This window comes from Crotalus tigris, unplaced genomic scaffold, assembly GCF_016545835.1.
Source record: "Crotalus tigris isolate CLP2741 ecotype Arizona unplaced genomic scaffold, ASM1654583v1 scf7180000019021.11574027:1482141, whole genome shotgun sequence".
Lineage (NCBI taxonomy): Eukaryota > Metazoa > Chordata > Lepidosauria > Squamata > Viperidae > Crotalus > Crotalus tigris.
This window is the reverse complement of record NW_024097333.1, coordinates 824074-846728: the sequence shown is the minus strand read 5'-3', so window position 1 is coordinate 846728 and position 22655 is coordinate 824074. Positions and strand designations below refer to the sequence as shown.

The 22655-nt window shown below is 43.8% G+C and overlaps 2 protein-coding genes, 1 long non-coding RNA gene and 2 other non-coding genes across 6 annotated transcripts in view; 3 read left to right on the top strand and 2 right to left on the bottom strand.

Moving 5' to 3' along the window:
- Positions 1-3569: 3569 nt before the first annotated feature.
- Positions 3570-22655, top strand: part of LOC120314895 — a 24405-nt gene continuing 5319 nt past the window's right edge. Inside the window, exons 1-5 of one of the 2 annotated variants that reach the window (XR_005558563.1) lie at positions 3570-3605; positions 4691-4810; positions 5728-5847; positions 8774-8833; positions 9409-9494. This is a non-coding gene — a long non-coding RNA (uncharacterized LOC120314895). Of the gene's footprint in view, positions 3606-4690; positions 4811-5727; positions 5848-8773; positions 8834-9408; positions 10532-22655 lie in introns of both variants that reach the window. The other variant, XR_005558562.1, reaches the window with a different exon arrangement.
- On the top strand, positions 5920-6000 carry LOC120314957. The gene has a single exon (XR_005558574.1). It is a non-coding gene; the product is annotated as a small nucleolar RNA SNORD126 (small nucleolar RNA).
- On the top strand, positions 9076-9220 carry LOC120314956. The gene has a single exon (XR_005558573.1). It is a non-coding gene; the product is annotated as a small nucleolar RNA SNORA79 (small nucleolar RNA).
- On the bottom strand, positions 11058-18945 carry LOC120314894 (toll-like receptor 5). Its single transcript, XM_039358440.1, has 2 exons — positions 16971-18945; positions 11058-13319 (listed from the first exon to the last, which is right to left on the bottom strand). Exons 1-2 carry the CDS (start codon positions 17014-17016, stop codon positions 11386-11388), a joined length of 1980 nt encoding a protein of 659 aa, XP_039214374.1. The 5' UTR covers positions 17017-18945; the 3' UTR covers positions 11058-11385.
- The window catches only part of VPS51 (VPS51 subunit of GARP complex), a 16940-nt gene continuing 13380 nt past the window's right edge, over positions 19096-22655 (bottom strand). The window contains exons 9-10 of the mRNA XM_039358439.1: positions 20730-20817; positions 19096-19623 (exon numbers count right to left, since the gene is read on the bottom strand). Coding sequence (XP_039214373.1) covers positions 19363-19623; positions 20730-20817 — 349 coding nt within the window. The 3' untranslated portion in view covers positions 19096-19362. The remainder of the gene's footprint in view (positions 19624-20729; positions 20818-22655) is intronic.

Sequence of the window (22655 nt, the reverse complement as noted above, 5' to 3'; positions counted from 1 at the left end):
CGGTTCTTCTGGGGAAGGAAGGAAGGAAGGAAGACAAGCAGAGGAAAAAGGAAGGAAGGAAGGAAGGAAGGAAGGAAGGAAGGAAGGAAGGAAGGAAGGAAGGAAGGAAGGAAGGAAGGCAAGCAGAGGAAAAAGGAAGGAAAAGAAAAGGAAGGAAGGAAGGAAGGAAGACAAGCAGAGGAAAAAGGAAGGAAAAGAAAGAAAAGGAAGGAAGGGGAAAAAGGAAGGAAAAGGAAGAGAAGGAAGGAAGGAAGGAAGACAAGCAGAGGAAAAAGGAAGGAAAAGAAAAGGAAGGAAGGAAGGAAGGAAGGAAGACAAGCAGAGGAAAAAGGAAAGAAAAGGAAGGAAGGGAGGGGAAAAAGGAAGGAAAAGGAAGAGAAGGAAGGAAGGAAGACAAGCAGAGGAAAAAGGAAGGAAAAGAAAAGGAAGGAAGGAAGGAAGGAAGGAAGACAAGCAGAGGAAAAAGGAAGGAAAAGAAACAAAAGGAAGGAAGGAAGGGGAAAAAGGAAGGAAAAGGAAGAGAAGGAAGGAAGGAAGGGGAAAAAGGAAGGAAAAGAAAGAAAAGGAAGGAAGGAAGGAAGGAAAAAGGGATGGAGGTGATAAATATACATCAATATGATAAATCTTCAGTCAGTTAAAAATACAGATGGTGAGAGTCAGAAAGAGATTAAGGAAGTAAGATAACCATATAGGTAAAAATAGTTGGGGTCTGAGAAAGGAAGAGGAAAGTCATAAAATGGATAAATAATTGTTTTTAAAGGAAATGGCTAGCCAGGAAGGCTGAATGGAGAATAAGGAAAATAAGCTGAATAAGATAAGAAGAGAGGCACATTGAATTGAAAAGCAGGAACTTATTGTTTTAAATGGGGACATAAATATATCTGAGTTTAAAATAACCATTTCCATGTCTAATTTTTCTTATTCTTATTGTATATGTGAATATGCTTTAGTATGTTATCAGGAAATGTGTATAGGCGGACGGAAAGAGTGTAACCTCATCCTACCTCAGCCAATGGGGAAAGAGGAGGGCTGTAGCGGCCGGTGATAGGGATGAATAAAAGAAGGAGATATTTTGGGTTAAAACTTTGGAGAGAAACAAGCTTTGAAAGCTTCTCTCCCCGCTTATTGCAATAAACGAAACAAAAGGCCTTCACTGTGTCTTGGCTGGTTATTGGTCAGGCGAGCTTGCCTCTGGTCACGAAGGAAAGTAGCCAGGAGCACATAACAGAGGGAAAAGGGAAGAAAGGAAGGGGAGGGAGGTGGAAGGAAGGAACGAAGGAAGGAAAGAAAAAGGGAGGGAGAAAGGGAGGGAAGGAAGAAAAAGGAGGGAGGGATGAAGGAAAGAAGGAAGGAGAGAAAGAGGAAAGATAAAGAGGACAAATAGAAGAAAAAAGGAAAAGAAAAGGGAGGGAGGGAGGGAGGGAAGGAAGGAAGAGAAAAGGGAGGGAGGAAGGAAGGACGGAAAAAGGGAGCGAGGGAGGAAGACAAGCAGAGGAAAAAAGGAAAGAAGAAAGAAAAGGAAGGAAGGAAAAAGGGATGGAGGGAGAAAGGGGAGGAAGGAAGGGGAGGGAGGTGGAAGGAAGGAACGAAGGAAGGAAAGAAAAAGAGAGGGAGAAAGGGAGGGAAGGAAGGAAGAAAAAAAGGAGGGAGGGATGAAGGAAAGAAGGCAGGAAGGAGAGAAAGAGGAAAGATGAAAAAGGAGGATAAATAGAGGAAAAAAGGGAAGGGAGGGAAGGAAGACAAAAGGAAGGGAGGAAGAGAGGAAAAAGGGAGGGAGGGAGGAAGGAAGACAAGCAGAGGAAAAATGGAAAGAAGAAAGAAAAGGAAGAAAGGAAGGAAAAAGGGATGGAGGGAGAAAGGGGAGGGAGCGGAAAGGAAGGAAGGAGAGGAAAAGGGAGGGAGAGAAGGAAGGAAGAAAAGAAAAAGGGAGGGAGGGTGGAAGGAAGGAAAAGACGAAGAAGGAAGGAAGGGGCAAGGAATGGAGGGAGAAAGGAAGGAGGGAAGTGGACAGAAGGAAGGGAAGAAAGATGGAGAGCAGAATAATTTTCTCCTCAGTAATAAAAACACATCGTTATGTAACTGATCACTGAAAATCCTCTTTCCCCATTAGCCCAATGCAGCGCTTTTTAAAACGTTCTTCTCGCGGGACCCCTTCCCTCTTTCGAAAATTATGGGGGACCCCCCCCCCAAAACAGCTTTTGTTTTTTTGTGGGTTAGGTTTCCTGATATTTTACGGGGTTAAAATTCATTTTTACTGTCACATGACACTTAATTGCAATGTTAGAAGCAACGGGTGGAAACTATTCCAGGAGAGAAGCAACCTAGAACTATGGAGAAACTTCCTGACAGTGAGGACAATTAACCAGTGGAACAGCCTGCCTCCAGAAGCGGTAAATGCTCCAACACTGGAAGTTTTTAAGAAGAGACTGGACAGCCATTTGTCCAAAATGGTTTCCTGCCTGAGCAGGGGGTTGGACTAGATGACCTCCAAGGTCCCTTCTGACTTTATTATTATATTAATAACCTGCCTCCAGAAGCAGTGAATGCTCCAACACTGGAAGTTTTTAAGAAGAGACTGGACAGCCATTTGTCCAAAATGGTTTCCTGCCTGAGCAGGGGGTTGGACTAGATGACCTCCAAGGTCCCTTCTGACTTTATTATTATATTAATAACCTGCCTCCAGAAGCAGTAAATGCTCCAACACTGGAAGTTTTTAAGAAGAGACTGGACAGCCATTTGTCCAAAATGGTTTCCTGCCTGAGCAGGGGGTTGGACTAGATGACCTCCAAGGTCCCTTCTGACTTTATTATTATATTAATAACCTGCCTCCAGAAGCAGTGAATGCTCCAACACTGGAAGTTTTTAAGAAGAGACTGGACAGCCATTTGTCCAAAATGGTTTCCTGCCTGAGCAGGGGGTTGGACTAGATGACCTCCAAGGTCCCTTCTGACTTTATTATTATATTAATAACCTGCCTCCAGAAGCAGTGAATGCTCCAACACTGGAAGTTTTTAAGAAGAGACTGGACAGCCATTTGTCCAAAATGGTTTCCTGCCTGAGCAGGGGGTTGGACTAGATGACCTCCAAGGTCCCTTCTGACTTTATTATTATATTAATAACCTGCCTCCAGAAGCAGTGAACGCTCCAACACTGGAAGTTTTTAAGAAGAGACTGGACAGCCATTTGTCCGAAAGGGTGTAGGGTTTCCTGCCCGAGCAGGGGGTTGGACTAGATGACCTCCAAGGTCCCTTCCCACTTTACTACTACTATTATTATCTATTGTTATTAAAACGCCAACTGCAAAACTGAAACAAGGACAATGAGGGTTCCAGCTAATTATCTGGCTGGCATTGGCACCCAATTTGCAGCATTTATTTCTAAAATGCAGATTTTTTATCACGCATATTTCTCTCAATAATTCAATACTACAGTTAAGACATTCGCCCTGTCAATAGCCTAAGTCTCTCTCTCCTAATTGGTGCCAAAAAAAAATTTCCCGCCTCAATTTACAACAATCATTGGCTTGCCTTCTCAACCAATAGCAAGGCAGACGTCCTTGTTTCCGGCTCCTCCCACTTACTTCCGCTGGTCTTCAGATCTGGCAGGTGAGGGGAGCTGTTTCGGCCTTGTTTAATCCATTAATAATCTTAATTATCTGTTTGTCATCCACGGTTATTATAACCTTGGAAATATTTTAGCCAATGCAAGGAAGAAACCGCCATCAAACGGTTATCAGATTATTAAACCCTGTGTATATTTTTAAGCCATGATTCCGACGGGGTTTGTTTCATGCGGGGCGCCTTGAGTGACTCCATGCTGGTTTTCCTAACACCAAGATTTTACGCTAAAATAAACCCAGATTCTGCCCAAATGGCCACCCAGATTTTAAATTATTTTGATTATTTAATACGTAAATATAATCCAGTGTATTTATTCTACGGTATTTGCTGTAATGTATAGAACAATTAAGACTTCATTCAATTTTTAAAATTAAACCTAAAAACCTGGACAGGGATTAAAATGTCGGATCTGGGTTTAAAATCCCAGTTTGGGGATTTTTGTGTTTAGATCGTATGGGACCTTTTAATTCCGCCTTCTTGTAGCTTTATTGTAATGGTATTGTGGTTTATTTTATTTTTTATCTATTGCAGATAGTTTTACAGGCAAGACTTGACTTACAGGCCTTGTGTGGAAACTCAGAAATGTCATTAGTTTGGAGTTTATAGTGCAATAACCCCATTTTCGGCTTTATAATTGGAATCGAGAACTTTTGGGATGGTACAAATCCTCAACCAAATCTTTAGACATAGACCAGCACAGCACAGGCAAACTGCAAGCAGCAATTTTAAAAGCTGAACAAAATATAAAATACACAGTTAACAAAACTGAAATAAATACAAAACCATTAAAAAAACTATAGGAAGGGATAAGTAAGTATATAAAAATGTATGGCAAACTATATTGTAATAATGTGTAGGGAAATATATAGTATATTAAGGCTATAATAAAGATTATAAAACATAATTTAATATACATAATTAATAAAATAAATCCTTTTTTCAATCGTGTTACTGGGGATTATATTAAAGTAATAAAACGAATACAATAATACAATACAAAAATGCATTGCGTTGCTCGAATGAGGCATATTTCAGAGCTGCATTAACCTTTTTTCCTTTGCTCTTTACAGCCTGAAAATGATGTCTCAGTTCTGCAGGCCTCTCCTTAGGGGGGGAGGTTGTGTCCCTTTACGGAAAGCCAACATCCTCTGGGTCTGCAAACCAGGTTTCTTTATTCCTCATCTATTTGGGTAAGAATTAAGATTATTAATGGATTAAGCAAGACCAAAACAGCACTCGCGGAAGTAGGTGGGAGGAGCAGGAAACAAGGACGTCTGCCTTGCTATTGGTTGAGAAGCCAAGCCAATTATTGTTTTAAATTGAGGCGGGAGTATTTTTTGCACCAATTAGGAGAGAGAGCGTTTCTCAACCTCCAGGCTCTGGGAGTTGAAGTCCACCCATCTTAAAGATTGCTGGCTGGAGAATTCTGGGAGTTGAAGTCCACCCAATTTAAAGCATGCTGGCTGGGGAATTCTGGGAGTTGAAGTCCACCCTTAAAGTCACCAAAATTGGAAAAAAACTGCTCTAGAGCAGCGTTGCTGGCTGTGGAATTCTGGGATAATAAATTAATTAGAAAAACCCAAAGCAGAATTTCATCCCCCCTCTTCCCCCGGGTGTCTTGAGTGCCGTACGGTCCTGTTTAGGTGGCATGGAGATTTTAATCGAGCGAAGGTGTTTTAGTAATAGTAATAGTAGTAAAGTTGGAAGGGACCTTGGAGGTAATCTAGTCCAACCCTCTGTTCAGGCAGGAAACCCTACACCATTTCGGTCAAATGGCTGTCCAGTCTCTTCTTAAAAACTTCCAGTGTTGGAGCATTTACTGCTTCTGGAGGCAGGCTGTTCCACTGGTTAATTGTTCTCACTGTCAGGAAGTTTCTCCTTAGTTCTAGGTTGCTTCTCTCCTTGATTAGTTTCCACCCATTGCTTCTCGTCCTCCTGCCTTCAGGGGCTTTGGAGAATAGCTTGATTCCCTCTTCTTTATGGCAGCCCCTGAGATATTGGAACACTGCTATCATGTCCCCCCTTGTCCTTCTCTTCGTTAAACTAGACATACCCAATTCTAGCAACCGTTCCTTATATGTTTTCTGATATCTGATCTCTTCTCCAGAGCATTGAGGACTGCCGGGTCTTGAGGGAGCAGCTGCATCACAAGAGGGGCTGAAGGAATTCTGGAGGTTGCTGGCTCTTCGGGAGTTCCGTGTATTCGGTATGATGAGGACGGAAAAAGGTATCTTGGTTTTTTCCTGGCTTCTGGGTTGGTTTGTTTTTGTTTTTTTTGACTTGGAAATATTAATAGGATTTTCTGCTATGATGAACTGCATGTTCTGTCCGTGTTTCACCTGATAATAAACCATGATTAGAAACATGCCCTGAGCAGAGCCTGTTTGCACACAGCTGTCTTCATGGAGAAGGTGTTAACTCTTGAATGTGTCCCTCTTGAGCAGTGGTTCTCAACCTGTGGGTCGGGACCCCATTTGGGGTCGAAGGACCATTTCACGGGGGTCGCCAAACAACGCAGTCCGCCATTTTTTACCCCCTTTTCCTTAGCTGTGCTCCTCCCTTTTATTCTATTGGCTTTTGAAAGCCAATAGAATAGACTCTCTTGAATAGAATCTAATTCTATTGGCTTTCAAAAGCCAATAGGAATTGTCCAGGCTGTCTCTGCCCTGCTGAGCCCGCCAGAAGTCCCATTCTGCAAACGGTGCTGCACCAGTTGAGTAGTCCTCGACTTACGACCGGTTGGGGGTCGCGGCATTAAAAAGGTTGAGAACCATTGCTCTTGAGCAAAATGAATTACAGGTGGTCCTGGACTTATAGTGGCCGTTCAGAGTTACAACGGCACTGAAAAAAGTGTTGTCACATCTTCATTGTCACCTGATCAGAATCAAGACACTTGGTAGCCGATTCATGTTTATGACGGTTGCAGTGTCCCGGGGCAACGTGATCCCCTTTGGCGACATGGCTTGTCAATGGGAAAGCCAGATTCACTTAACAACCGTGTCACTAGCTTAATAACTTAAGTGATTCACTTAACAACTGGGGCAAGAAATGTAAAATTGGGCAAAACTCACTTAAGTGTCTCACTTAGCAATGGAAAGTTTTGGGGCTCAATTGTCGTAAGTCAAGGACTACCTGTATATATAGCACATGGAACACTGACCAGGGACTTTGGATGCTTAAGACTACATATCCCATCCTGGGGTGTTTCCCACAAAGAGGTAGCCCTGGACCATAATGGAATCAACTCATTGCCATTTTAAGTTGTGACAATTGTAAAGAGGGTCACTCACGTAACCAACCCAATTTTAAAACTCTGTGTGTGTGTTGGTGCTGCTTGTTAAGTGAACCCATGTTTGCTGTGTGGCATTTTTGTCAAAAAACAGAAGTAAACACTAGTACGGCAAACATGTAAATTGTGGTCAGGTGACCGTGGGACATGGCAAATGGTAATAAATGGGAGCCAGTTGCCAAGCATCCATAATGGGGCCATTTGACTTTGGGGGGGGGGTGTTTCCTGGCCACTGGAACTGGATTTACCTGTCCTTGGGAGGTGGGCTGCCTTTCCCTTTTTCCTGCAAGGAGATTAAATCAATAGAGTCCCGTCCTTGCTGTATGGTGATCAGTGCAATCCTAAATTGCATTATCAAGATAGAATCAAGATCACGTGAGATATTAGTACCGCTCTATAAAGCTTTAGTAAGGCCAACCTGGAGTATTGAGTGCAGAAAAAAAAGCAACGAAGAATGATTAGGGGACTGGAGGCTAAACCATGATGAACAGTTGCAAGAACTGGCCATGGCTAGTCTAGTGAAGAGAAGGATCAGGAGTGACCTGTTAGTATTCCAATATTTGAGGGGCTGCTACAGAGAGGAGGGGGGTCAACCTATTTTCCAAAGCACCCAAAGGCTTGACAAGGAACAATGGATAGAAACTGATCCAGGAGAGAAACAACCTAGAACTAAGGAGAAACTTCCTGACAGTTAGAACAATTAGCCAGTGGAACAACCTGCCTCCAGAAGCAGTGAATGCTCCAACACTGAAGTTTTAAAGAAGAGACCGGACAGCCATTGGTCTGAAATGGTATAGGGTTCCCTGCCTGAGCAGGGGGTTGGACTAGATGATCTCCAAGGTCCCTTCCAACTCTTGTTACTCTGTATTCTGTATTATTCCTATGTACAAGATCATGGATTGTTTCTGAACAGGTAATCTTCAACTGAACAACCATTTGTTTAGTGACCATTCTCAGTTACATCAGCACTCAAAAAGGTGAGTTACAGCCAATTTTCACACTTAACAACCTTTGCAGCATCCCTCACGGCCGGGTGCTTGACAACTGGGCCTGTATTTATGAGGGTTGTCCCGTTGTCACACCATCACCTTTTGCAACTTTCCCAGCTGGTTTCCAACAAGCAAAGTCAATGCGGGAAGCCAGATTTGCTTAAGGAGTGCATGATTCACTTAACCACTGTGGCAAAAAGGTCATAAAACGGGGCAAAACTCATCAATTGCCTTTAGTGACAAAAACTTTGGGCTCAGTTATGGTTGTAAACTGAATGTCAACGCTGCAAATACTGTATATTCTTGCTTTGACAATATGCAGAACTATCTGGTATTTTTAGAGTTAATGCAGAGCATAAGAGAGAGGAATCAAACCTTTGACCTTCACACTAATTGGATAATGTGATATATGACAGCTAATTTAGGGAGGGAACATGCTGATAATTTAACTGCTCAGAGGAAGAGAACTTAGATCTTAGCATAAGTCTTTGTTATGCCTGTGCCGACATTTTGTACCAATCAATGATTTTTAGGGAAATCAATGCCTGGAAGTTCTTTGAAATGTTTCATTAGCCGGAACCATAACACCGAGGACTGATTCTGTATCCTTGACCCAACTTTGGTTTTGCAGTATAGAAACAAAATTGAAAATGAAGGGTCCTTGGAGCTGTCTTGAGACCACCAAGAAAAGCCCTCAGCTCAACCCTGTGCTACAAGTATTCTTTCAAATTGAAAGTTTCTCATTCTGAACTACCGTTGACAATAAAAGAGAGAAGACAAGAACGGTTTCTGTATTACAGACTTTTTACTGCCAATACGTCAAAGTATTTGGTTGCTAACTCAAGAATTGCTGTTTTGTTTTTTGTTTTTTACAGGATTGAAGATTCCGACAAGAATTGGGTGAAAACCATCATTCCCCCCTCCACTTTCATAATGTAAGTGTTGATGCTTTTTTCCTGGTTAATATATTGGAGACAAACAATTTATATCTCAAGAAAAGGCTGTTGATGTCCTAGAATGAATTCAAAATAGTTACAGAAGTGGATCACCATAAGGTCATTTATATTCATGCTCACAATCTAAGAAGGCACAATGTGCAGGAGAGGAGAAGAAGAGACGGGCGTGATGGGTGTCCGCGTTTTCATCGTTTGAGCAGTCCAAAGGTTTTATAAATGCTTGATGACTGTTCCTCTCACTGCTGCAAGCTTCAAACAGTGGGATTTTATGTCATCAGATACTAACGTGGCCTTTCTTCACTCAAGAGTGTCTTTAGGTGGGTTGGCCATCTGTGGCACGATTGAATTTTGCGGGGTCACACATTCTAAAGAGCAAGAAATGTGACTGTTCAGTGTTTGAAGATCCTGGCTGTTCTCGTGAAATACGTAGAATGCAAACTTGTGAGCTGAAATCAGCATCTGGGCATCGATACTGCTCTGTACATTATTATTTGTTTTTCATAGCTTGAATTATATATCTAAATTTCTGTATTATGCTTCCCTCCCCCCCACAGGAATGTCGTTGAATATATTTCAGAAGGAAAATCGTTCTTCCTTGCTAACCATTCAAAAGAAAGCACATGAGGAAACAGAAGAATTGGTAACGATGTCTTGGAATAACACAAGGAACCCTCTAGGAATGAGTAAACTGTGCTGCACATTTCACTTAGCAAATTGATAACTTCAGTATATTTCTTGTCTGAATTAAATGTAGTTCAGGGTTGTTCCAATTAACAAATGCTCAACTTTGACCTGAATAGGAGGACACTTGCAATATGTACCGTATTTTCTGGCTTATAAGACGACCCCTGACTTCAGCGCTGAGTTGCATGCCTAGAAAGTCGTCTTATACGCGGGAAACTACCATTATTTCTGGTGTATAAGACGACCCCCAACTTCGGCGCCGATTGCTACGCCTTAGAAAGTTGTCTTATACGCCGGAATATACATACCTACTTAGTGAGCTGAGTTAAACCCGTGGGATTGGCCTTAGGGGTAAATCCGTTGGATACTCGTGTCAAAACTTTGCATAAAATAAAATATGCACAGTACATTTGGGAGTTCTTTTTGTACTCTTCAGCTGACCTGGCTCAATTGGAGATTTCTATTCCTACCTTAAGACGTTTTCTTGCTTCTCAATTTCACTGCAAAACTGAATGAATGTTTGCAATTTAAACGCAGTCACTTAACAAGTGGACTTCAAAGACAAACTGTTAAAATTGTCCTGCCATGAAGTCATTGAACGGGTGGATCACAGCGTGAATTTGGAGAGGGTTTATTTATGTTTATTTTTAAAAATAAGAAAAAGAGACAAATCACAAAGATCAATTACTTCATTGACCTTACAAGACGGCTCAGCCTAACTAACCTGGAGGAACGCGGACTAACCTAGAGGAGCACAACAAACTGACCGGCATTGCAGGATAGTCTAAATTTTCTCGCAGATCTGTTTGCAGTGTCATACTTCAGCGACGCTAAGGGCACCATCATGTGAGAAAGTTTGAGAACCGCTGATCCAGGGCTGCCATTTTTTTGATTCCCCACATGGTCGTACAAGGCCAGCGTCAGCGTTCCCAGAGTCGAATGATAAAGCCTGTCTCAGCAAGTTCGTCCTTGTGTGAATACAGCTAATAGCAGGTAGCACCATAGGTCACTTTTAAGAATTCTTCTCCCCTTCATTCCATGCCTATTTAAAATTTCCAAGATTGGCAGTCAAACCCGGTTTTATTTCCTTTGAAATAAGTTATTAGACAGAATTTTATTTTCTACAGTGTTAGTTTATTTGCAAATATACAAGCTCCGCTCAGACAGTTGCAGTGTAGACAAATTATGAATCCACCTCTATTTTTTTCACATTTACTAACATTACAATAAACTTTCCCAGCATGATGGTTTATACATATCCTGTACAGTAGTTCTTGACTTAACAATAGTTCATTTAGTGACTGTTCAAAGTTACAATGGCATTGAAAAAGTGACTTACGACTGTCTTTCACAAGACTATTGGTGTATCCCAATGGTCACATGATCAAACTTCAGACACTTGGCAACTGGCTCGTATTTATGACGGCTTCAGTATCCCTGTGTCATGTGATCCCCTTTTGCAACATTCTGATGAGCAAAAGTCAATAGGGGAGCCAGATTTCACTTAACCGTGTTACTAACTGAACAACTGCTATGATTCACTTAACTGGCAAGAAAAGTTGTAAAATGGGGCAAAACTCACTTAACCGACTTGCTTAGCAAAATTTGGGGCTCAAAAGTCATAAGTTGAGGACTACTTTTATTGCGATTACAATTCCTCTTTTCCAGCCAAATTGTTGTCACCGTTAGATTTCCAGGAAAGGGAAAAAGTCCTGCCAGCCCCCTAATTTTTTGCTGGCCGGTAATTCTGTGAGTTGTAATCCCAGGAAGCAGGGGCATCGTAGACATTTTGTTCAAGCTTCCTTTCCTCCAAAACCTGGTGCACACAGGGAAAATATGTCCATTGGCTAAGAAACACAGTTGTTGCGTAGGAACTGAGGCAGGGGCTGCCTCTGGAAATCAGAGCTGGTCTGAACGCAAGTCAGAAGAAGCTCAGATGCCCTGACCGTCACGTTTTGGTTCTGTAGCCAGTTCTGGAAACCTTTGAGGTCACAACGGCAAACCAGAGACGATTCCCTCAAATCCAGGAATCGCAACTGCCTCACTGGTTGAAACGAGGAAGGCGAGAGCGTCATCAACGGGTTTCCACGGACGCTGAGAGCACGCAGGGATTTCAAACTAGGGAAAATCTGATCTGGAAGTTTGTGCAACATGTTGGCCCCGAGATCCAGGATTTCTAAAGATGCCAAACCGTGGAAAAGATTTGCAGGCAAGTCACGCAGGTGATTGGAGCTGAGATTCAGCACCAGCAGTTTCTCCAAATGCTGGAAGAGGTCCGTGCATTTCTGAGTGGCCCAAATGTTTCCCAGATTGTTGTGCGAAAGGTCCAGTTGTGCTAGTGGCCTCGGAGACTTCTCAACTCGCGAACACCTCGCCAGGTGGTTGCTGGAGAGATTCAGGAACTTTAAGTAGGGAATCTCGGCGAGATGATTCCAGACGTTTGCCAGGTCCGTTAGACGGTTGGAAGAGAGATCAAGATGGGCCAGATTTGGACCAAGTTTTTCTATGCCCCAGGTGTTCTGGATCCTGTTTTGCCCCAAATTAAGCCGCAGCAAGGAAGGGAGATTCCCACTGGGAACTCGGTCAAGAGCATTGTCTTGCAGGTCAAGAAATTGCAAAGACTTTAGACCCATCAGGGCATCATGCTGAACAATTCCAATGTGGTTGGACTTCAGAATGAGACGCTGCAGGGGAGAAGATTTTAAATCCTCCAGTCCTTTTGTGTATAGCTCTCCGAGAAGATTGTCGGACAAATCAAGGACCTGGAGCTTATTTAACCCTAAAAATGCCCCATTTTGAATCTTATTAATCTGATTGGATGTCAAGAGCAAGGTGTTGAGATCTGGTAAGCTTGAGAAGACAGAGGCGTTCAGGGCATTGAGAAACCCACGAGACATGTCAAAAGTCCGGATTCGGCTGTGACGCAGCCCAGAGAATGTGGTAGCTGAAATGTCCTTCAAGTTCTTGAACCCGAACCCGCTCCCAATTGCTCCTGAATGTTGCACCTTGAGGTTCTGGATCGGTGTGCCATTCAGGCTTTTGAGGAACTGTTCAACTCGCACCACGTCCCATGGGTTGGACGAGATGTCCAAGGTGCCCAGGGTGATGTTGCGAAACGGGTTGTTGCTGCAAGAAGGATCGCTGGACAATCGATTGGAGGACAGGTCAAGGAAGGTCAGATGGCGCCCACTGAGATACTGGAGGTCATCCCCACAAATTGCCCCAATTTTGTTGAGTTTCAGCTGAAGGACCTTTAATTTTTTCAGTCCTTGGAAGGTTGGATCTGGTCTCAGCCGATCAAGGTGGTTTCCTGTAAGGTCCAAAACTTCCAGCGATAAAAGCTCTTGGAAATAGCCCTTCTCCAGGATTCTGTGGTCAAAACCATTAGCATCCAAGAGTAATATCTTGAGTTGGGTCAAACCCTGGAATGCGTTGGGGTGCAGTGACAAGTTCCCGTTGCCCCCCAAATCTAGGGAAGTGATGTTGGACACATTTGCAAAGGCCCTCTCTCCAACATAGAGAGGGCCTCCCGATTGTTTCCCCAACGACAGCATCTTCAGGGCACTCATCCGTGGGAAGGAAGACATCTGGATGGTGGAGAGGAGGTTAAAATTCAACAAGAGGACTTGAGTGGACACGTTCACGTTGGGGATGACCTTGTGGCCTTGGGCTTGGCAGTTGGCCACCATCCGGTTCTTGATTTTGCTAGTGGAGCATCGGAAAAACGCCTCGGTGGCAGAACTCAAGGCTAACGAGACGATCAGGATTGTGCTGAGGGAGACTGCAATGAAGAAAAAAAGGAAAGAGGTTGATTAGCTTCCTAGCCTTATTGCCACTGATAAACTTGCTCTTTCTAGGAATCAACTGGTCAGGTGGAGCCTTAACAATTGATCACAGGCTTGTGGGCAGACCATGCAACTCAACAACATGGGATTAGTGTCCAATACAGTGTTTCTCAACCTTGGCCGTTTTAAGACTTCAGTTCTGGGAGTTGAAGTCCACATGTTTTAAAGTGGCCACGGTTGAGAAACACCAGTCTTATGTGTTGGAATCATAGACTCTTAGGGATGGAAGGGACCTCATAAATCTAGCCCAACCCCCTGCCCAAAGCAGGACACCTTATTCAACTTAACAATAAATAAATAACTTGGTTTAGATGGGTATCTAAATCAGGGATTTTCAACCGGTGGTATGCGTACCACTTATGGTACTCTGGTATGCGTTCCACTTATGGTACTCTGGTATGCGTACCACTTATGATACTTTGCCACGTGACTGCTAGCCAAGTGTAGCACGGAAGGGAATGAGCCCAAGCAAGCCAAGCCTGGGGAGAGGTAGCTGCAGCTGCAGGACTGTCTGGGCTCTGCAGAAGCCCCAGGAGCTGGCAGGGCTCCAGCTTCTTGGCTCCAGCTAATTGGCGCTTCCAGAAGCAGCTGGGAGCTGGAGGGGAACTGAAGAAAAAGGGGGGAAGAGAGTAGAAGCTATAAAATAACGTGGTTTGGGTGGGGAAGGGGAAAAAAAGATAACAGGAAAGGTTTAATCCAGGGTTAGGCAACCTTGGCTCTTTTATGACTCGTGGACCAACTCCCAGAATTCCTGAGCCAGCATGGCTGGCTCAGGAATTCTGGGAGTTGAAGTCCACGAGTCACAAAAGAGCCAAGGTTGCCTACCCCTAGTTTAATCCCTTTAAAGAAATGTAATTAGTTTTACCCCCTTTAATTGAGTCTGTCTGGCTTTTAGAAAGTTTTCTTTGAAGGTAAACTGGCTTAATTTAATGCTAAAGCTTTTTGCAATTGCCGGAGCCTTTCAGTCTCCGATTGTAACATTGTGACACGTGACACGTCTGAGGCAACTTAAAGAGAGAGAAAAAACAGAGTTGGTGTTTATTTTCTTGCTTTGCACTTGATTCCTGTGTCTTTAAGGGTACAGGGAAGTGATTGGAGGGGTGCATTCTTACTACACTGGGAGAGAGGAAGAAGGGCCAACCAGCTAGCTCAGGAGTCTGCAAACTTAGAAACTTTGAGACCTCTGGACTTCAACTCCCAGAATTCCTCAATCAGCCATGAGGGCTGAGGAATTCTGGGAGTTGAAGTCCACAAGTCTTAAAAGTGCCAAGTTTGAAGACCCCTGAGCTAGCTCGTAGTGGTGCATATTAATAAACATGAATAAACTCATCATACATTTGTCAGTGCAAAGGGAAAGTGATGGTTTAGTTTCTTTCATTTTGGCTTAGGGCTTTAGAAAAACAAGCTGATTTGGGTTTAGCATAGTGTAATGTGCAAATCCAGACTTTGGTGGCCACTTCACAAAATGATGGTTAAACAAGTTATCGTTTGGGATAAAGCCATGTTCTATATCAGCTAGCCAGCCTTTCTTAGCCACTTTGGCAGAATTGTGAATTGGATATGCTAGAATCTGAAGGGGGGTGAACATTTAAACTCCCATCATTAAAGGAACGCCCTCTGCGTGTTTCTAATTTCACCAAATATGGCCTGTGGAACATGCTAATAATAGCACACAGGTTTAGATCTGGGACAAATAGATTGGCTCCCTTTTTGGTGAGAGTTTATCTTCACAAACCAAGTCAGCTAAAACTTAGCATTCACATAGAATGTTAAACTTGATTAGCATTAAACTGGCTTCTTTTTTTTAAATTCAATGTGTTTTCAGCCGTGGTGGTGCAGTGGTTAGAATGCAGTACTGCAGGCTATTTCTGCTGACTGCCGACTATCGGCAGTTCGATCCTGACCGGCTCCAGGTTGACTCTGCCTTCCATCCTCCTGAGGTCGGTAAAAGGAGGAACCAGATTGTTGGGGGCAAAATGCTGACTCTGTAAACCGCTTAGAGAGGGCTGTAAAAATTGCTATTTTATAAACCATTTGGTTCCTTTGTGGTTCAATGTTATTGTGCACATACAGAATAATAATGTTGGAAGAGATCCTGGAGGTTTTGTAATCTAACTCTCTGCTCTAGAAGGAGACTCTATACCAGTGGTTCTCAACCTTTCTAATGCCGCGACCCCGTAATACAGTTCCCCATGTTGTGGTGACCCCCCAACGACTTATACATCACTGGGTGCCAGGGGCGTGGCCAAAGAAAAGGGGGAAAAAATGGCGGACAGCCTTGTTTGGTGACCCCCGTGAAATGGTCATTCGACCCCAAATGGGGTCCCGACCCACAGGTTGAGAACCACTGCTCTATACTATTTCAGACAAATGGATGCTGAATCTTTTTTTAAAAAAAAAAAAACTGGTGTTGGAACACCCACAACTTCTGGAGGGAAGCTGTCCCACTGGTTAATTGCTCTGTCAGGAAGTTTCTCCTTAGTTCCAGGTTGCTTCTCTCCTTGATTAGTTTCCATCCGTTGCTTCTTGTCCTGCCTTCAGGTGCTTTGGAGAATAGCTTGACTCCCTCTTCTTTTGGGGCACCCCTGAGATATTGGAACACTGCTATCCTGTCTCTCCTGGTCCTTTTTTTCACTATAGACAAACCCAATTTTTGCAACCGTTCTTCATATGTTTTAGCCTCCAGTTCCCCAATCCTCTTTGTTGCTCTTCTCTGCATTCTTTCTAAGAGTCCCAACATCATTTTTATACCACGAAGAACCAAACTGGATGCTGAATTCCAAGTGTGGTCTCACCAGTGCAGTATAAATTGGCACAGTAATCAAGTAAAATGTACTGTGTACATGTAGGCAATGAGCTACATGTTCTCTCCAACTTAAAACATTTTTAGTAATTTTCCACTCTTCTAATCCATGTAAAATCTACAGACCTCTGGCATTACACATTACATTAAGTCATAGTTTGTTCAGCACTCCAGCGCCACTTCACCAGAAATCCACACCTAGATCAGCACTGTTTAACTCCAAGGTCACCTTCAGACCAACAATCAAGTAAGCAGTACTCCAATCAAGAAACTGCCACAGAGACATTAGTAAACAGCCCAACCAAAGAATCGCTAAGACCCCCCCCCCAGACAGGCAAGACACCAGAATATAAACTGACAGCAAACAGCACTCCACACTTGCACTGATGACGCTAGTTAGTTGGGTCATGAAATGTCTGCAAGGAAACAGAGCAACGAGGACCCCACAATTCTCCTTTTAGCACTGAGGATGTTACTGGTTGGGTCATGAAACGTCTGCAAGACGACAAGCCAGTTCAGGGAGCACCAAGGACCCCTCATTTCAACCCTGAGCTACGAAGATTCTCCTTCATTGATAGTTTGTTCATCCACAATGTCTTGAATCCAATACAGTTGGTTGGGGTCCTACCAGATAAGCCATTGTGTACATTGTTGACACTATTCAACCACAAAGCGGTCAGCCAAATTTTAGTATAATATGTAGCGTCTCCCAACTTTAAAAGCAACGCTGAATTTCAACTTTTACACACACACACACACACACACATACTGTTCTGGGACTCACCTTTCTGAATCCTCCACCGGGGCCACCACTGGACGAACAGAGCCATACTGTCGTATGGAACGAAACAAATCCTCCTGCTTTGGGTGGCAATTGTAGGTCTCTCTTTGGTGCGTGTGCGGTTGGCATTGGCACTGTCCCATATAAATGCCCCTGGAACCACCCATCCTTCCCAGCCCCACGTCAGAGGTGACTGTGGACAAAACGTGAAGAGTTGCACAACAGGGAAGTGGCAGAGAAATTCTGCACCATCACACACACACACACACAGCGTTTCGTGATTGTTTCTCCATACAGACACTGTGTACTCCTCTGGCAGGTCTCCCTAGGTCAACCGACCTTTAGAAAAAGCTCAAATAAAACCATGAGTCACGTTGAGGGGCAAACAGAGGCCGGTTGACTTTCCATTATTGGGTAAAGCGGGACATTTTAAGCAACAAGGCCCTTGTTTCAGAGAGATGCACCCTTCAGTCTGGAGGAAGTTGGTTTCTGCAACGTTTATTCAAGATATTATCGTTTCCTCTTAAGATTGCATGCTTCACGTGAGATTGACCATTAAATACACGGGTGTCCCTACAAAGCAAACTCTCTGGTCAGTTATGGTCAGCCGCGGTTGTTGAGCAAATCACTACAGTGGTTAAGTAAATCATGGTTGTGTCACAATGAAGGATGGATGTGCAGGTTAGAAGCCTCCAAAGAGACAGACGGTCTCCACCACACTTTTTGATCCCGCAGGATGTTTTCAAAGAGTGTTGCCCAGCCGCAACATCCCTCCAGCTGTTGCCAGAGGCACATTTGGGAGGGCCACAGCTTGTGGAATAGGGTGAGGACAGATAGTCAAATAGAATAGAGCTGGAAGGGACCTTGGAGGTCTTCTAGTCAAGCAGGGGAACCTATACCTCGAATTATAACCACCAACTTTTTTGTTGCTAAGTGAAACATTGGTTAAGTGAACCCCACTTTACGTACTTTCTTGCCATAGTTGTTAAGCGAATCACTGCAGTTGTTAAATCAGTCACAGGGTTGTCAAGTGAATCGGATTTCCGCATTGACTTTTGTCAGGTCACAAAAGAGGACTACGTGAACTCGGGGCACTGCAATGGTCATAAATGTGAGTCAGTAGCCAAGCCTCTTTGAATTGTGATCGCGTGATCCTGGGGATGCTGCAACGGTCATGTGAAAAATGGTCCTAAGTCCCTTTTTTCAGTGCTGTTGTAACTTTGAACGGTCACTAAATGAACTGTTGGAATTCGAGGACTACCTTACGGATAAGACTGGTAAAGCAAACCCACATTGGAAGGAAGGAGCTTAATGAGGTTGATGGTGCATAAAAAGCCCCTCAAACTGTGGCTATGTGCATAAATTACTCTTCAACTTATGATAATTGGGGCCGGTACTTCCATTGCTAAGCAAGGCAGTTGTTAAGTGAGCCACACACAAGTTTATGATTTTTTTTTTTGCCACTGTTTAAGTGAATCACATGGTTGTTTAAGGAAATCAAGCTTCCCCCATTGACTTTGACTCTCAGAAACTGGCTGGGGAGATCACATATGGTGAGCAGGCGACCCTTGGACTCTCTTGGCATTGCAAATACGTGTCTGGATTTTGACCACGTGACCGTGGGCGAGGATGCCGCCACGCTTGGGTCAGTCATCTTTTTTCAGCAACGTTGTAAATGAACTGTTGCAAGTCGAGGACTATCTGTAATTGATCGTGGGGGGGTTCACTGATGGGGCTTCCTCCGAATAATTGACCTTGCAAATCTTTTACCTACGCACCCGCTGAAATGGGCTACCGCAGGCGAGGATACCTTGTAAAAATCAGAGAGGGGGCAAGGGCTTTATTTACCGCATATGCCGGCGTATTAGGCGACCCGGCGTATAAGACGACCCCCGTCTTTATCGCCGAGCCGCATTCCTAGAACGTCGTCTTATACGCCGGAAACTACCAGTATTTCCGGTGTATAAGATGACTCGGCGTATAAGACGACCCCCGTCTTTGTGCCGAGTTTAGCACTTCCGGAAGTCGTCTTATACGCCGGCATATACCGTATTCCAAATCGCAGTTTTATGAATGGCGTGGGGAGCAGCTGGCTTGCAATAATCAATCCAGTCTTCTGAAGGCAGCCGAGAATTAAATCACTCTTTATTTATCAGAATTTTCCCATCGTTGAGGTTTTCCTTACATCGCTTCACGTACAGTAGAAAGAGAAATGTCGTCTCTTGAGGTTTTCAGAAGCTCCTTTGCTGAATAGATTTGGGAACTTTAAGATAGAGAGCTTGGGAACTTTAAGTGGTCTGGACTTCAACTCCCACTTAAAAGTTCCCCAGCTGGAGAAACCTCGTTCCGGAGGATCCCGGTTAAGATTTTTCTCACTGTTATTCCTCTCTCCGTTCTATCCGCGCTCGCAAATGACCTCGATCACGCTCTGCTCCATGGGCACGGGGTCGAGGCACCGGTGAGCCGTGCTGCCCACGATTTCGTCCAGCAAAAAGTGCACCAGGTTCTCGTCCGAAACGAAGCGCCACAGGTAGAGCTGCAAGTAGTAGCAGTCTACCTGGATCTGCTGCAGGCCGAAGCGGCCGAAGGTGCGCAGGCGGACGCACTCCAGGAAGGTCTTCAGGCTGATCTTGATGATGCCCGTCAGCACGGAGACCTGGGCGGAAGAAGAGGGCGGAAGATTTAAAAGAGGCGGGATTAAAAAAAAAAGACCGGGACTGGGCAGCCACCATGTGCAAACTCCGAAGGGATCCTTCTAATTGGAGGTAGTCCTTGCCTTAACGACTCCTTATGTCTCCTGCCTTGGGGACCGGGTTGGACTAGAAGACCTCCAAGGTCCCTTCCAGCTCTATTCTATTCTAAAACCATCTTCGGCTTGGGGCCATGCTGGCATCCTGACATCAAAGGATTGGGAGAGGAGGCATGATGGGACGACAAATGGGCAAGAAATCTGTGTGCATTTTTGTGTGGGAATTAGGAACGGGATGACAGCTGAAGAAAAGCAGATCACCCTGGGATCAGTTCGTGCCAAGGCGTCTTGCTCTGAGTGTGGGAAGTTACTAGTGGAAATCCCTCAGCGTTCCCCAAAACATCCCAGCGGTATTTCACACGGAGGAGGGACGGGACAGAAGGAAATAGTTTTCTACTGATGAGCGGGAAACTTCAGATTCTGCCCGACTTTACTGCAACCAGCATCTCTTAGTAGCTTTTGTCAACGCTGCAAATATTGTATATTCTTGCTTTTGACAATATGCAGAACTGTCTGGTATTTATGGGGTTAATACAGAGCAGAAGGGGGGTGGGGGTAAAGCCCGGGAAAGAAAGAGGAAGGAAACCTTTGACCTTCACACTAATTGGATAACGTGATGCATGACGGCTAATTTAGGGAGGGAACATGCTGATAATTTAGCTGCTCAGAGGAAGAGAATTTAGATCTTAGCATCCCTCCGTTGTGCCTGGAAGTTCTTTGAAGTGTTTCATTAGCCGGAACCACAACAGCTTTCATGTCCACCAAATGGGAGTCGAGGGTTTCTCTTTCCTAAGGGATCAGACTGGGGCAGGTCTGACACTACGATTCTAAGTACCTTAATATCTTGGAGGCCTGTCACTTCCTTCCTGCAAAAAGCTATCCAAGCCAGTGCTCAAACCAACCCACTGTTTCTGCTTCTGAAGGGGCTGGACTAGAAGACCTCCCAGGTCCCTTCCAGCTCTATTCTGGCTGATTGCTGGGTGAAGAGACGAAAAGAGACAAATTGCCCTCACCTTGTTAAACTCCACAGGGCTGAAGATATCGATCCGCTCCGAGAAAAGCTTCTGGATGTTGCTCAGCAAATTGGTATCCATGGGGGCACTGGCCGCAATTGGAGAAAAGACATAATCGATTACTTTAAATCATTTGACCTACCCCCATCTTCACTGATGATGTTACCTAGTCGGGTCATGAATTGGCAGCAAGGAAACAACCCAGTTCGGAGAGCACCAAGGACCCCGCTGTCTTCCCCTTCTCCTCCTCCATTCCACAAGCTCCCTTCTAGCACTGATGATGTTCCCTAGCTGGGTCATGAAATGTCTGCAAGGACCTCAGTCTATGCACTTGTTTCTCTATGTAACTAAGGATCTTTTTCCGGTGACTCCCAAAAGCAGGGGTTCTCAACCTGTGGGTCGGGACCCCATTTGGGGTCGAACGACCATTTCACGGGGGTCGCCAAACAACGCAGTCCGCCATTTTTCCCCCCCTTTCCTTAGCTGTGCTACTCCCTTTTATTCTATTGGCTTTTGAAAGCCAATAGAATAGTCTCTCTTGAATAGAGTCTAATTCTATTGGCTTTCAAAAGCCAATAGGAATTGTCCAGGCTGTCTCTGCCCTGCTGAGCCCGCCAAAAGTCCCATTCTGCCAACGGTGCTGCACCAGTTGAGTAGACCTCGACTTACGACCGGTTGGGGGCTCACGGTATTAAAAAGGTTGAGAACCACTGCCCTAAAGAGTTCTTTTAAAAGCCATGCTTTTTTCAGGCCCTTGGGAATACTTTTTTTTTTATTGAAAATTTTTATAAACTTTTTACAATAAAATACCCCCCCTCCCACCCCATAACCCTCCCCCCTCCTTCCCAGAGCTGAATACAGGGTTAAAGAAACAAAAAAAAAAACCCATACAATTTAAATGAACATCAATCCACTATACATACATCCAAAAAATTTAAAGTACTTTAACTCCGATACATAGAAACTACAAATCCAACCATACCCATTTTAAACTATAGATTATTCAGAAGCTAAATAATACTTCCTAATCCCATATTTATTCTGTACAAAATTTACCCATCTTTTCCACACCGAGATATATCTCTCTTGTGAATGGTCTTTCAGATAAGCTGAATTTTTTGCCATTTCTGATAAATAAGAAACTTTAAGAAACCATTTTTCTATAGTAGGCAAGGAATCCTTCTTCCAATATTGCCCAATCAGCAACCTTGCCGCCGTAATAAAATTTAACATTAAGGTAATCTCTTTACCATCACAGTCTACAATAATACCTAACAAAAATAATTGTGGTGTAAATTTTATCCTTCTATTAAAAATCTTCTGAATGTTCCACCAAATCTTGATCCAAAAAGCCTTTACGTTTCTACATGACCACCAAATATGATAAGACGTTGCGTCCAGACAACCACATCTCCAACATTTGGGCTGTACATTCGGATACATACGAGACAACTTTTGTGGATCAAGGTGCCACCTATAAAACATTTTGTAAAAATTTTCTCGTACATTTTGAGCTTGAGTAAATTTAACATTCCTCACCCAAATTATCTCCCATGTATCTAATAAAATCGGCTCTTCAAAATTCTGAGCCCACTTAACCATACAACCTTTAACTAATTCTGTTTCTGAATCCAATTCCACTAAAGCATTATAAACTCTTTTTATATGAGTTCTACTTTGACCTTTAATTTGTTTCATCAAATTCACATCTTCCATAACAAAACCCACTTTTTGATCTATACTCCATCTTTCTAATAATTGCCTATACTGGAACCAAGAAGGCCCTTGGGAATACTTGATGTACTGCCACAACTGAGCCCAGACATTATGTGCGAATACGTTAAGTGCGTTTTGCCCCATTTCACAACTTTTCTTGCCACGTTTGTTAAGCGAATCACTGAAGTTGATTAGTAAGTCGGTGTGAAG